At 39.1% G+C, this 14521-nt stretch overlaps 1 protein-coding gene across 2 annotated transcripts; it reads right to left on the bottom strand.

The window, feature by feature from the left end:
* Positions 1-1834: 1834 nt before the first annotated feature.
* On the bottom strand, positions 1835-13929 carry LOC113529592 (uncharacterized). Of its 2 annotated transcripts, none has more exons than XM_053237229.1 (7): positions 13779-13929; positions 11446-12105; positions 11204-11318; positions 10234-10351; positions 9119-9310; positions 7526-7716; positions 1835-5835 (listed from the first exon to the last, which is right to left on the bottom strand). In XM_053237229.1, exons 2-7 carry the CDS (start codon positions 12082-12084, stop codon positions 4532-4534), a joined length of 2559 nt encoding a protein of 852 aa, XP_053093204.1. In that variant the 5' UTR covers positions 12085-12105; positions 13779-13929; the 3' UTR covers positions 1835-4531. The 2 variants fall into 2 exon arrangements, with proteins under 2 accessions (XP_053093204.1, XP_053093205.1); XM_053237230.1 differs by lacking the exon at positions 13779-13929 and adding an exon at positions 12203-13772.
* Positions 13930-14521: the final 592 nt, after the last annotated feature.

The raw sequence follows: 14521 nt of genomic DNA, 5'->3' as shown, positions 1-14521 counted from the left end.
TGGACTATGGCCCAGATTGAATAAATTGCACACAATGCTATTCAAACATCAAACGTAACTACAGCACTGTTCAGACTGTTACACAAGAGTTACACACACTTTAAAGTCTTCTAAATATATAGATTTTTTTTCCTCATGGAGGACAGTAGAGGAGTTAGCATCCTAAACAGAGACATCTTGAGAACTGATTTTTTTTTCTTTTTTTTATGAATGAAATTATGAACTTCACTTACTTAACTACAGTGAGCTGACATGTTTGCACACCTGATTTGAACAGGGGCGGAAAAATTACAGAGAAGCTGTCAAAATCTTACTCAATTAAAAGTATGGGGGCAAAAAAATCTATGTGAGTGAAAGAAAAAAGTATCTATGTTTAAAAACACTCAAGTATTCAAGAGTAAAAATGCCTGATCCTGCATGATTTTAACTAATGAAAAGAGCTGACCACAAGTTCCTCATGCCCGATCCTGCATGATTAGCTAATTCGCTAAGCAATCAGTAATAAGAAAAATATTCTGCTATCTCAGACAAATCTCGTACTCGGCTTGCTGGTTAGCTAATCTTTTCTGAATTAATGCTAAGGCACATTAGCAATGAAAACAAAACTTGACTTGGCAAGGTAATTTAACATGCTAATTTACAAAACTTAACTAGCTACCTGAAGTATGTAACAAGCTTTTTTTAAATAATAAAACTTAACTTGCTAATTTACCAAACGTACAGTTAACTTATCATACTTCTTTAGATTTGATGGTGAATTTAAAGGCTGGTAATTCATTTTATGTTGGAGGCAAATGAGACATCTTATTGTGTAGTACTGTCATGTCACAGCCAGTTTCAGCCACAAACTCCATGTCCCAGAATCCACCACTGCTAAACAACATGGCAGAAACTCAGTCACCCGACTCATTCACCCGCTCTGCATTGCCAGACTTCTGATTGCATTCACCTGTCATTAATCACACACATGCAATAAATAACCCAGTTTTTCCTCACACACACAATGTGAAGTCTTGTCTTAGTAACCCTAGTGCCATTTCCAAGTTGGTCTTCTGCATGAGATTGTGTTTTTGGTTTTGGTTCTGCTGCTGTTGTTACTTTGTCCCTTTTGGATTTGCTGGTTTGCTGGTTGTCACTGACTTTTTGGATTGTGTTTCGGATTGTTTGCCTGGTTATTTAAATAAATATCAACCTGCACCTACATCTGTCTCTGCAGCTTACCTGACAAGTACATGCATTTTTCACCCCTGGAATGTATGTGAACAGATTAGAAAGGACGACAACAGACAACAGTGTGGATTTGCTGTCTGTGTTCAGCAGGCGTGGCAGTTACTGGAAGCAGTTGACCAATTTTAATAGTCCACAGGCGATGTGACATCTGTGCGCTTCTGATCCAGCTAATCAAGCTGTCTAGCAGCATTTGAATATTAGAGTCAGGTGTGTTGGATTTGCATTGTAAATCAATTTTGCACGAAGATGATTCATGCTTTAGTGCTCTGGTTGTCTGTTTATTTGAGAAAAAGCAAAATGAATGAATATCCAGTGTCCTTATGACCTAGCCACACAGAAACAAGAAAAGTTTTCAGCTCAGTTCATTAGCGAGTGCTAAATGTAACTCAGTTGAGTGTCTGATCTATTATCAAGTGAACTATGCTTCATATAGAGGGAATATACTGTATGTTCAACATATACACCAGGGTTTCCAGGGTCATTATTTACACCAAATGGACAGCCACCAAGGTTTTAAGGCAAATAATCAGTCATTGTTTTTTTTTTTTTTTCCCCAACCAACAAATGAACAAACTTAAATCATATTGTCACTGTTCTGTTATATGCTGCCAACATTTGTGGGCTAGCTGTGGGCTAGCTTAATTTTTTTTTTTTTTTGAGATTTAGTTGGCCTGGATATTTTGTTGAGACCTGGCAACCCTGCCATTCACCAGCAGAAGGTGCCCCTTCATTATCAGCCCCTCACAGAGTGAGACAGGAATGATGCTAATCAGCCAAGGAAGAGCGTCAAGAAAAAAACAACAGACCTAATGTCAATATCTTAGCCAAACATAAACCTGGCTGTGCGGTCTTTGTAACTTCAGGGGGACTAAACAATCGTTATCGTTCTTGGCAGTGTAAAAATAGTGCATGTGTCAAAGACAGTGAGAACAGATTGCATTTGCTGCCTTGCGTAAGTGGCTCAGTTCGTGTGTTGCTGTGACGTGATATATGGTGTGTAAGAGAGCATGGCCTTGCTGCTCCTGTGCTGTGACTCTTAAACTGATTACCAGACCAACTGAGAGCTGATTTGCAGACTTTGCCAAGTGCTGAATGCTGATGCAGTGGTTTTGTATTTATATGCATAAAACTTGATGGTAAAATGAAAAAATGGCAAAAAATATAATTCTATGAATTATGCTATTTGGCCTCTAACTGAAGCGTAGTTTGGTACACAGATTTTCATGCTGAACCATTATACAGAATAAATAATTTTGTTGGGAAAGCACTTTATTTTAAAATAAAAAACAAGTGAGACAAGATGATAATACTTGAAAGCCAAATATGCTTTTTCTAAATATGAGTATCTAACAGTGAATAGTTTTAAAATCTTCATTCTCCAGTGTATCAAAGTGCACACATTTTACATAACTTCATTTAGAATGTCATGATGCATTCAGTCTTATAATAGGTAGAAACCTAGCTCTCTTTAATTGTGCTAATTCTGAAAAACATATTTAGTGAAATGTACAGTCAGGTCCATAAGTATTTGGACAGTGACACAATTCTCTGAATTTTGCCTCTGTACACCAGCACAATGGATTTGAAAGGAAGCAGTCAAGATTTGTAGACTTTCAGCTTTAATTCAAGGGGTTTAACAAATATAATGCATTAACCATTTAGGAATTACAGCTATGTTTTTGCATAGTCCCTCCATTTTCACAGTAATTGGACAATTGACTGATAAGCAGTTTCATGGCCAGGTGTGACCTGTTTCCTCATTATTTCATGACAAATTAAGGAGATTAAAGTTCTGGAGTTGATTCCAAGCGTTGAATTTGCATTTGGTAGCTGTTCATGGGAACTGTCAATATGCAGTCCAAAGGGGTGTTGATGCAAGTGAAAGAGGCCATCATTAGTCTGAAAAAAGAAGGAATGCACTGGTGAGCTCAGCAACAGCAAAAGGCCTGGAAGACCATGGAAGGCAACTTAAGGGGGTGATCACAGAATTCTTTTCTTGGTGAAGAAAAACTCTTTCACAACATCTAGCCAAGTAAAGAACACTCTCAAGGAGGTAGGCATATCATTGTCAAAGTCTACAATCATAAGACACCTTTATGAAAGTAAATACAGAGGGTTTACCTCGAGATGCAAACCACTGGTAACACTCAAGAACAGAAAGACTAGATGGTGCTAGAAAACATCTAGATTCTTTGGACAGATGAATCCAAGATTAACTTGTATTGATGGGAAGAGAAGAGTATGGAGAAGGAAAGAAAGGGCTTATGTTCCAAACAAGTGTTATAGCATGGACCTGTGTGGCTGCCAATTGAACTGGGTCATTGGTGATTATTGATGGTGTGATTGCTGATAGAAGTATCAGGATGAATTCTGAAGTGTATAGAGCTATACTTTCTTCTCAGATTCAGTCAAATGCTGCAAAACTGATAGGACAGCGCTTCACAGTACAGATGGATAATGACCCAAAACATAGCGAGAAAGCAACCCAAGAGCTTCTTAAGGCAAAGAAATGGAATGCTCTTAAATGGCTGAGTCAGTCACCTGACCTCAACCAATTGAGCATGCTTTTCACTTACTGAGTACAAAACTGAGGACAGAAAGACCCACCTGGAAAAGCACTTCAAGGGAGGAAACTCAGCATTTGGTGATGTCCATGGGTTCCAGACTTCAGACAGTCATTGACTGCAAATGATTTGCATCCAAGTATTAATAATAATCCTAATATTTATAATTATTTTAGTTTGTCCAATTACTTTTGAGCCTGTGAAAATTGGGAGACTATGTAAAAAAAAAATGGCTGTAATTCCTAAATGGCTAATGCAGTATGTTTGTTAAACCCTTGAATTAAAGCTGAAAGTCTACACTTCAATCACATCTTGATTGCTTCATTTTATCTCTTCAGCACCTTGAAGAAAAAAAATGTGACACATAGACAAACACAAGTAATCTATGGTATGACAAAGGCGTGAAACCAGTATGAAAGCTGCCAGGTATTATAAATTTTGTTCACAGTTATCAGTCATGTTTACTAGATTGATTTTTTTTAGCCTGAACTGAATATCTGGATGCAGAAATTGCATTCGGACAGCATTCATTCATTCATCTTCAGTAATTACTTTATCCTGGTCAGAGTTGTTCGGAGCCTATCCTGGGAATCTAGGTGTGAGGTGGGAATACATCCTGGATGGGGGACCGGTCAATTTAAAGGTACCATCAGGATCGAACCGGGGACCCTGGAAGTGCCTTGCCATGCACCATGTTTGGTCTGTCCTACTTTCCCAGTACTTTTTTTTTTTTTTTTTTACATCTCATTTTGTGGCTTCAGCACATCAAAGCTCATCAGGATGTCCATCTGATCAGATGTTTCCTCCTGGCTGGCTGCGAGTTTGATCTGTTCCACATTCCCTGTGAACACTTCTCCTTCCCAAATGTGACTCTTATTGAGCTGCAGATCCACTCTTTCCTCACCCAGCACGGTGACTCTGCGAGCCCCAGGAACACGGACGCGGAACTGAACCCAACACAGTGGCTCAAGTAGGCCTGAGCGTGGCTCAAACAGCACGCTGCCCTTCCTCCAGGCTGTGTAAGTGTATGGGAATGGGGGCCATGAGCTCTCTGAGCTGTTTTGAAGGATAAAATCACATAGCATGTTAAATTCCTGGTTGGATGGTGTTTTTCCATAAAGACTCAGTTTGTAAACTCCTGGCTCGGGCAGGGCCACACTGAGAGTGACCTTACTGCCATTGTGGGTGAAGAAGATGTGCTGAGAAAGGGGGTGTCCAGATTGTTCTTTGCTATGTTTTAAAATGGCATGAAGGTCCAGATCCTGCTGGTTCTGGAAGGTGATGTTGCACTTTCCCTGCTGTGTTTTCACTATTGCGGCTGTGTGGCTGAACTTTGATAGACCAGCGTCGTCAGTCCTGATTCCAGGCCCGCAAAAGTGGCTGAGATCTGGAGGCAAAAGCTGATTCAAGTTGATTGGGTTGGCGATGCAGTGAAGAAGAAAGTTTCCCACATTCTGGAAGCTGTTTCTATCACTCTCATAGTCCCTGACAAATACAGACAGTCTGTAATAACCAATGTATGGACAAAGAATGCTACAGGTAAGTTTGTCTGCTTCAATTTGGGTGGCCAGACATCTCTTAGCCAGAGTGTCATCTAGATCCTTATGGCTTATTTCACATAGCATCATGAGTGGCCTGCTAGTCTGCAGCACAAGTTCAGATGACCCCGATTTCAGTAAAATGGCCTCACTACCATGTATGCATGGTTTCATTCCCAGATCTTCAGCATTTTGTGTCATTCCCCAATACAGGTAAGGGTTCTCAGGAAGATTCTCTGAAGTCTTAGGCTCATTGCACTCCAGTAGAAAGGAACACACCCAGCTGAACTTTCCAGAAGTATGTCCTGGTCGTGCAAACAGCATGATGTCGAATGTTCCTGAGGTTGGCGGCATCAGATGGAGCTTCATGCTGTTCTGCGTGACGGTGAGTAGACCCATAGAGGTACTCAGCTCCTTCTGTTCACCACTGTGGTGCTGGGAAATCTCATACGTGAACTCCACAGGCTGAGAGAATCTCATTGATATGGAAGCCTCACCATCCTCTGCACACAAATAAATGATAATAATCATAATATAGTGTAATATTTTGCTAGTTGAAAAAATATATTTTGTTGCTTCATTTCCTATTGAGAATGAATCTAGTGGTGTTTGCATTTACTCATTCATGATTCAGTGATTCATTTATGCCCACAATATGTTCAGTATTGTTAATTGCACCAGTGGTATATTTGCCTTCTCTATTAACATGAACATAAATACTACTGTATGTATGATTCATTTTCTATTTTCCTGCAGACAGAGAAATGAAAGATGAATACAGACACAATACAGTGAATATCCATTCGGTCCCTTGAATCAACAATGCCATAGACTATTACCACAAGGTCACAATCACAGACTACTAGTCACTACTAGGACACCCTTGAATCCCATTAGAAAACCCTCAATATTTTTTAATAGTTAGTATTAATGTTTTAGGTTAAAAGGTGACCCATTATTGATTGTAGACATAGTTAATGGTTTTCTTTTGGCTTCAAATTTGTCCTCCAGGAGTCTGGTGGTGTTTAATGGTCAATGAGCTGTGGTTTCATGGGTATTTAAATCACAGCACTGTCGAATTCTCAATTCTGATTAGTCAGAAGGTGTTGATTAATTGTCTGTAACAGCAGCTCAGGCAGTACTTCAGGCTGCAAGTCAAATCACAGGTGGATATTAATGCACTCTTTCTTGTATGTTGTCATTTCCATAATAACAGCCAACACAGAGACTTGTATGGTGGACTTAAATTGATTAAAAATGTGTAATTGTTGATATGGGCAATTTTTTTTCTGTAAGGAGACCATTATTTAGCATCTTTGGATGGCGCCTCCTGTATCGGTGCTTTGTAACAGTCAAAGGTAAAACTGGAAAGTCTTCAGGAAGAAGGACTTTGCACTTCCCACTACAAAGCTGTGATTTTTGTCTTATTAACTTCAAGAGAGAGAAAAAATAGCTTCTGATGATGGAATGACACTAGAGCTGCTATAATGCAAGTTATTTTGATGGCATTCGACAAAATTAAATGTAACTATAAACGAACTACAAACAAAAAGGTATATAAAAATTGTTAGCATTGGCAAATAAAAGCACTACATACACTTCAAGATGTGGAAAATAATCAACTTCAGAGTGGGAATGGTAACTCTGCTTCATAACAAGCTGCATCACACCATCCTGTCCACCCCTATAACAGCACACCCTGTCATGTTCCATTCTATACTTAATAGATCTAATGGAATTTATTAATATTTGCACTTAAATTGTCTGCAAGGAAACAATTAAATACTGAAATCTAACAGTTATCGATATCTAGAACTGGTAAATATTCCCATTATATTAATAGCACACTAAATATAACCTACATCTGTAACTGAATTAATTTACTCTTTGAAAGTGTTAAACTCATTAAATTACATAAACTCAAAAATTCCATTAGGCCATGTTTTTTCATTCCCAGCAGGATTATCAATCAATTTGGAAAACATTAAATACCACACTAACAGGAAACAATAGAAACCTGTAATGGATTCGTGGTTTCCATGTTTGTTTGGGTTTTTTTTTCCAACAGGGATATTGTCGTGGAACGAGAATCAGTGTTTTTTTCTGCACTATTTTTAAAATAGCATAGTGTGAAACAGTAGTAGAGACACATTTAAATCTGTGCAAGAGTGAGAGGATAGAGCCGGGACCAACCTGTTTTGAGTAAGAATTGTTTGGGGTGGACGAGTGTTAACCCAAGCTTGTAAAACTCAGAGGTTTTCAGAACACTCTTCTCAAACTCCTCCAGCTTAATGGGGCTCTCCAGCAGCTGCCACTCCTTCTCATCGGGCCAGTGTGAATTGATGAAGTCCTCTGGATCAGTCAGGAAGTAGAATTCATTGTATCTAGCAGAGGGAGGGAAGAATTGTTAATTTTTGGCAGTGTTTGGGTGCCAGTGCTTTCAGTGTTGACTGATGATTTTGGGGGTTTTGTTTAGTTTTGGAAGAAAATGAATGGTTAAAAAATGACTAACTAAAAGCATGTACTCCATTTGTCAGATACAAGTCTGGTAAAATTCCACACTGAATTAATCTACTGTTAGACTTAACTTTGATTTAAGACTTAAATTTTAAGTCAAGACAAAGGGGAAACTCGTACTTCAGTGGAGGACTTTTGAAACTCACACCCCTTATCATGCCACACAACCCATGTCAGGGCAGGTGTGTTCATTTCTGACTATGAAAATAGAACCAAAGCAACATACGGGGAAATGAAATAGCTTACCCCCAACCAAATTAGCAATACTTTAGCATTAAACAACTAACAAATCTGTTACACAACATGACCCTACTGGTTATACACCACATGGCCAAAAGTACAATATATATCCAATAGTAGGTGGACCCCTACCCATCACGCCCATATGGGGGCCTTCTCCAAACTGTTGCAACAACGTTGAAAGTGCAAAATTGTGTAGAATGTCTTTGTATGCTGTAGCATTACAATTTCCCTTCACTGGAACTAAGGGGCCCAAACCTGTTCCAGCATGACAATGCCCCTATGCACAAAGCAAGGTCCATGGAAACATAGTGTGCCAAGGTTGATGTGGAAGAACTCGAGTGGCCTGCACAGATTCCTGACCTCAATCCCAATGAACAGCTTCGGGATGAACTGGAACACAGATTGCGCCCCAGACCTCCTCCCCCGACATCAATGCCTGACCTCAATAATGCTCTTTTGGCTGAATGATCACAAATCCTCACAGCCATGCCCCAAAATCTAGTGGAGAACCTTTCCAGAAGAGTGGAGGTTACGATAACAGCAAAAGGGGACTAAACAAGCACTTATGGGTGTTATGGTCAGATGTCCACAAACCTTTTGGCCATATAGAGTATTTAGACACTTGATGATCACACCCACATGCAGGCTTTCCCCAAACTGCTGCCACAAAGGAGCAAGCACACAATTGTCTTAGAATGTCTTTATATACTGTAGCATTAAGGTTTCCCTATACTGGAACTAATAAGAACTAGAACGCCGGCTGCACATTAGACCTTCTCACTTGACGCCAACCTCACTAATGCTCTTCTGGCTGAATAGGCACAAATCCCCACATCTACATTCTAAAATTTAGTGGAAAGCCTTCCCAGAAAAGTGGAGAGGACCAAATCCATATTAATGTCAATGGTTTTGGAATTGGATATTCAACAAGCACATATGGGTATGATGGTCAAATATTCACATACTTTTGGCCTTATAGTGTATATACTGACATGGTATAACTGTATGTGATTGTGTATGTGGTACCTCTTTATGAAGGCTTTGCTGTCCATATCCACTCTCCCAGCTCCCCAGCAGGCATCCAGCAGATACCAGTGATCCTCCAAACGCACTGCATTCCACATATGATTTGACTTGGTGTTCTGGTAGCTCTGACCCAGTTTGTATCCAATACCTTTGCCATGGCCAGCCACCTCCCTGCACTCAATGCCAGCCTCCCTGCAGAGAGAGCAGAGCTCGTTCTACTATTCAGAGTATTATTATTAAAAGTTTACACTTTTATTTCCACTATTATTACTAGTTTCCACTATTATTTATCATTTGTCCTCAGTCCCCAAGAACTCTGGTGTTGCCTTTAACCATGACCTGTTTCTTTGGAGTATAAACATGAGGCTGCATACATGTAAAATACCTTTGTCATTTATTACCATGGGAAAAACCAAAGAAATTTCATCACAAAAGAGACGATTGTTGACCTGCACAAATCAGGTATACTAAAGATTTTTTTAGCATAGTGGTCTATATTATTTGTTTTTCTCCCATTTTCAGATACTGGCACTTGGCAGGGAACCGACCCCAGCCACTGGGGTTGCACAAGACAGTGCACTTCCAGTGCTGGTCCCAAGCCCAGATAAAATTGGGGAGGGTTGCATCAGGAAGGTCATCCGGTGTAAAATGTTTGCTAAATTAAATATGCAAACCAATGATCTGCTGTAGTGACCAAAAGAAAAACAACAACAGATACTGGCACATTTACAGGGACCTTTTTTTCTTTAGAGTAGATATTTTACTGAAACCTGCCAAATTGTGAGAGAAAACCACACCAGATATATAAAAATTCTTTCTAATTTAAAAATCATGGCCTCCACCTTGAACTTCTATTAAACAAAAATCTTATTTTATTACCTATCACATTTTATTACCTCCATCACTTATTTAAACATAAGTTATCGTCTGTTTGTCCAATTATTGCTAATATTACTAATTAGAGGTAGATAGTATGTATTTTTATGGTGTATTGTCGTGGAATCAACAGTGTTCAAAAGTTAATTAAGGTTAAAGGAATATATTAACTAAAAATGTAATGCTGCTAATAATCTAAGGTCACAACCAAAGGTCAAAGGTATATGTGATGCTCTTACCTGCACAGTTGTAAACAGACACTGGAGTATCCACAGCAAACTCCTCGTCCTGTTTCAATAACTTGCTCAGCAGAACATACTTTCTCAGTCAGACCCAGGTACCCATTCAAATCATACTCTATACAGAACAACACTGTTGTTATTAGTAGAAGCATATATTTTAGGTTCTATCTGTCAAAGAGCTTTCTGTAATTGGGTAAAGATTAACCAATGCATATGTTGCTGTGTAAAAGTTTGTGATTTGGCCATCGGAACAATAAAACTGCACACCACACATCTGCAACACATTAGTGATACATATATAACAGAAGAATAAATCACATTTATGTGGTTATCTTAACTGACAGAAGAAAATCCAACTCCAAATATACACACACATACACACACTCTCCCTTTAGCCAAGTTTTAAAAATAAGCTGTAAACTGATACAAATAATTTTCAAACCAAAGAGCAAACATATCTAATGTCCAACAGTCCAAAACTGCAAATGCAAACATTATCATGTTCTTCATGTAGTGAAACTGTGCAGGTAAACAGCATAATTCATTTAATAATGTCTAAGGCACAATCGGATAATGCCCATTTATCAGTCTCATCTTCAATGCTCTAAAGAGGTTCTATTTCAGATTGGTTTTAATATATTGCTTAACTCTCTTATATCACAGCACTGCAAGGCAAATCATAGATTTGCACTCATTTTAATGCACGTTAAAATGTATTTTAAACACGTTGCACATATTTTAATGAACTCATTGTACCATGTTTTTGTTTCTATAGTAACAATTTGCACAAAACTTGTGAATGAACAGTGGAAGCTCCACATAAATGGATTTTAAAAAATTTGTTGATATGGTTTTCTTTGAGAAGATATTTATTTAGCATTTAGGAAGGGCGTCGGTGCTTTCTACCTATCAAAAAATTCATAGAGATATTGTTTATGTTGGAAGAGAAAATGTGAGAAAAACTGACCGATGTTGTGACAGAGCCAGATCCAGATTGCACGGAGCCTTTCTAAATCGGTAGATGTTCCCTTGGTGATGGTTCTAGCAATAGTCTGTACTGAGAAGATCTTCTTACTCTTTAGCTGCACAACATACATGATCACATTGCTGATTAAATAAGCAGCACCTTTAATTACTTTGCAAGCACATCAACATATCAAATCCTTTACACCTTGAATAGCTTCATATCAGATGGCACATATTTCTCACCTCTTGGCCAGCACTGATTGCGTGTGTGTCCACTCTGTAGAAATCATCCGTGCTGGAGATCAGCTCCTTCTGCAATTTCCTTCTGGACCCACGCTGATTCAAGATAATCTGATCATTCCTCCTGTCTTGCTGAGTAGCACTACTCTGCACCTTCTCTCTTGTCTGATCTTCCTCTTTCACCAGAGTCTTCTTCACAGCTGTGGAAGTGAAAGCTTTGCTGATGTCTGAAAGCTGCCTCTTGGCAAGGGGTCTCTGATTGGCCCTATCCATGGCAGCCCACTTTTCAAACACAGAACTCTTAGTGGAAATATTAGGCTTTGATGTTGACTGGTCTGTCCGGTTCTTATTGTTTGAGTTTTTCAGAGATACTGGTGAATTACATAGATGTCCCCGGGGGTGCTTCGTTTCATCTTCTTTAACCTGAGTCTTGAAACTCCTCTCACTTCCTTGTTTATGTGTATGCTCTTGTTCTTGGCTCTGAGTCACCACACTAGTGAGAAGCCATGGCTCCTCTGCTATCCCTGCATTATTGATGTTGTTGTTCTTGTCCTCATTTTTACAGCACAATTGATTGGCATTATATGGGGGGTGACAGAGGTCTTGCAGAATATGTGAAATGTTTAGATCAGCAGCCATCATGGTCACTTATAATTGTGAAACCTGTAGGGAGAATCCAAACAGTATCTGGGAAATTATGTGCAGTATTTCTCTGTACTGCTACCAGTGTAATGTGTGAATTAAAAAAAAAAAAACTCACATTTTATCCCCAGTTTGGTCACCTGCCAATTCCCACCAACCAGCCACCAGGGAGATTGAAAACTAACACATCCATTTCTACCTGCTTCCCAGAGCAGCGGAACACATTCAGAGGAAAGAGCTATCAACCCTCTTCCACATACATGAGCTCACAGACACCTACAATTGGCTAGTGTTGCTGTGATTGACAGGGGAGAGAGGGAGAACGACACCCCTCCCACCCAGAGAGCAAGCCAGTTTTGTTCCCTTGGCTGCCAGCCACATATGGCTATGGCATCTTTGGGATTTGAACTCACAATCTCCAGGTCATAGGGTGAATGCTTAAGAGTGAATTATTTTTTAAAATAAATTTAGCGAGAAGCTTTGCATCTTTTGCTCCAGATGTGTCAATCAACAAAATATATAAAAGAAGATTCCCAGTAGGGTCTTTGCTCAGGATACTTTGAACAACTTTTTCCTGCTTATACCACGAACTCTTAACATTCTTCAAAAACTGAGCTTTTGTATGTTCCGCTTAGTCATAACTGACTGACATGAAAATTGAAAACACATTCTTATGTCTAGCCTACTTTCTTGGGAAAAGAGTTCTTTTTTTGCTGCATGTAGAGAGTGATTCAGATGGAGTGTCTGTCAGGATTCTTTAGTGCTAACTCTGCTGCTTTCCATTCTTCCAAAGCTTCATGATGTCCAAATGAATTAAAACTAATGTTAATGGCCATGTGATTTATTTTCCCTATTGTTGATTAGCAATAACCAAAGCCAAGCCTAATCTATTATTTATGTTCCTTGTCATGGTTACGTTCTGGTTTTTCTTATATAGGATGAAGTGCATTGATTTATACCTGTGATTCTATTTTTTAACTGGACTTACATTAATAGTGTTTTAAGAAATTAATGCCAGCCAATTGTAATTGAGTATTTTACATGGCCAGATATCAGCTTGATTAACCCATTAGCTTTAGAGTCTTAAAGCTCTACAACATTCATATAAAATCATACAGAAAATCATTTTTCAGATGTGTCATGCATTTTCTGGCTTGGCTTCATTTTAGAAGCCTGAAAAAAGAGTTAATATACAGCCTTGATCCAGCCTTTATGCCAATTACACTCATATTACTTTCTCAGCACTGGGCCATTATGGCTTTACACATGAGAACGTGGGTAATTCTGTTTCAATTAGTGCTAAATAATGTATTTACCAGGAGCCAGATGGGTAAAGGTTCTTGGCCAAAAATTGACCAAAATAGCACATATCATACATTTCTGCATTTATTCCATCTATGAAATATTATTATTATTATTATTATTATTATTGGGAAGCAGACATAGTTGTCTAACCTCCTTCAAAACACATTTGTACGGCTAATTCAATTCTTTGAATTACCTGATTTTGAAAATCTGTGGAACACTCAAGGCTGACAAGATAAGGCAAAAAAAGAGCCAGCACATCTCTAGTCTTTCTCTCAGCATTAAAAATGCAGCCAAAGGGCTAGAGGCAAAGCAGTGGAAATGCCTAACTCATTTGTGGCACCTGTATAATTCCATGTCTTGCTTTGCACAGGAGATTAAGCTCTTACCTGGCGGCCCATCTTTTTCTTTGATGGTGTGCTTATGTGTCTTCTGGTCTTCTTTGTCATTAAGTTGATCATTTAGCTCCCACCTCTTGGAGACTGGCTGTTATATATCCTCTGTGCCCTGGGCTGGGGTATGTAACTCTGGCAGATCCAGGGGATGACAGCCCTAAAAATACTACAAAGCAGATCAGGACTTTCCATCAGATACTGGAACATGAGGGGAAAGATATAGCACTGGGGGACACCAGGGAGCCATCAGAGCTCTCCATGAACTGTCATGATGCAGATTTCCTTCCTTGTATTACAAGGAATAGATGCATGAAGGAGAAACACTGCTTCTAAAGCACTAGTACCATGCATGAGCAAAACAAGCATATGGTCACCATAAGGATGTCACATAATGCCCTTCAAGGTTGCACTCAATTACAAGGCTGGCATCATGCTTTTTTGCTTTTAGGCACCAAACTTACTGTGGTCACTTCCTTGGCCTGAGACTTGTCAGAAACATGTTTTGTTGACTCAAAAACAAAAACAGACCTAAGCAAATTGAGTTCCAACCACTCACAATGTTTTGCTAATTAGGATGACACACTGTGCTGTATACAAGGACCCACAAAAATGTAGGAAGCCACTGGGTCAGTGGAAGGGTCAGTACTGGTTGTATGAGCCCCAGAAAGCAAGGCTTCTATGTAAGAAAACTGAGCAAGGCACCCACAACAACTTGGTACTTTTTCATATCTCTACAA

This window comes from Pangasianodon hypophthalmus, chromosome 9, assembly GCF_027358585.1.
Source record: "Pangasianodon hypophthalmus isolate fPanHyp1 chromosome 9, fPanHyp1.pri, whole genome shotgun sequence".
NCBI classification, from domain to species: domain Eukaryota; kingdom Metazoa; phylum Chordata; class Actinopteri; order Siluriformes; family Pangasiidae; genus Pangasianodon; species Pangasianodon hypophthalmus.
This window is presented reverse-complemented; position numbering and strand designations above follow the sequence as displayed.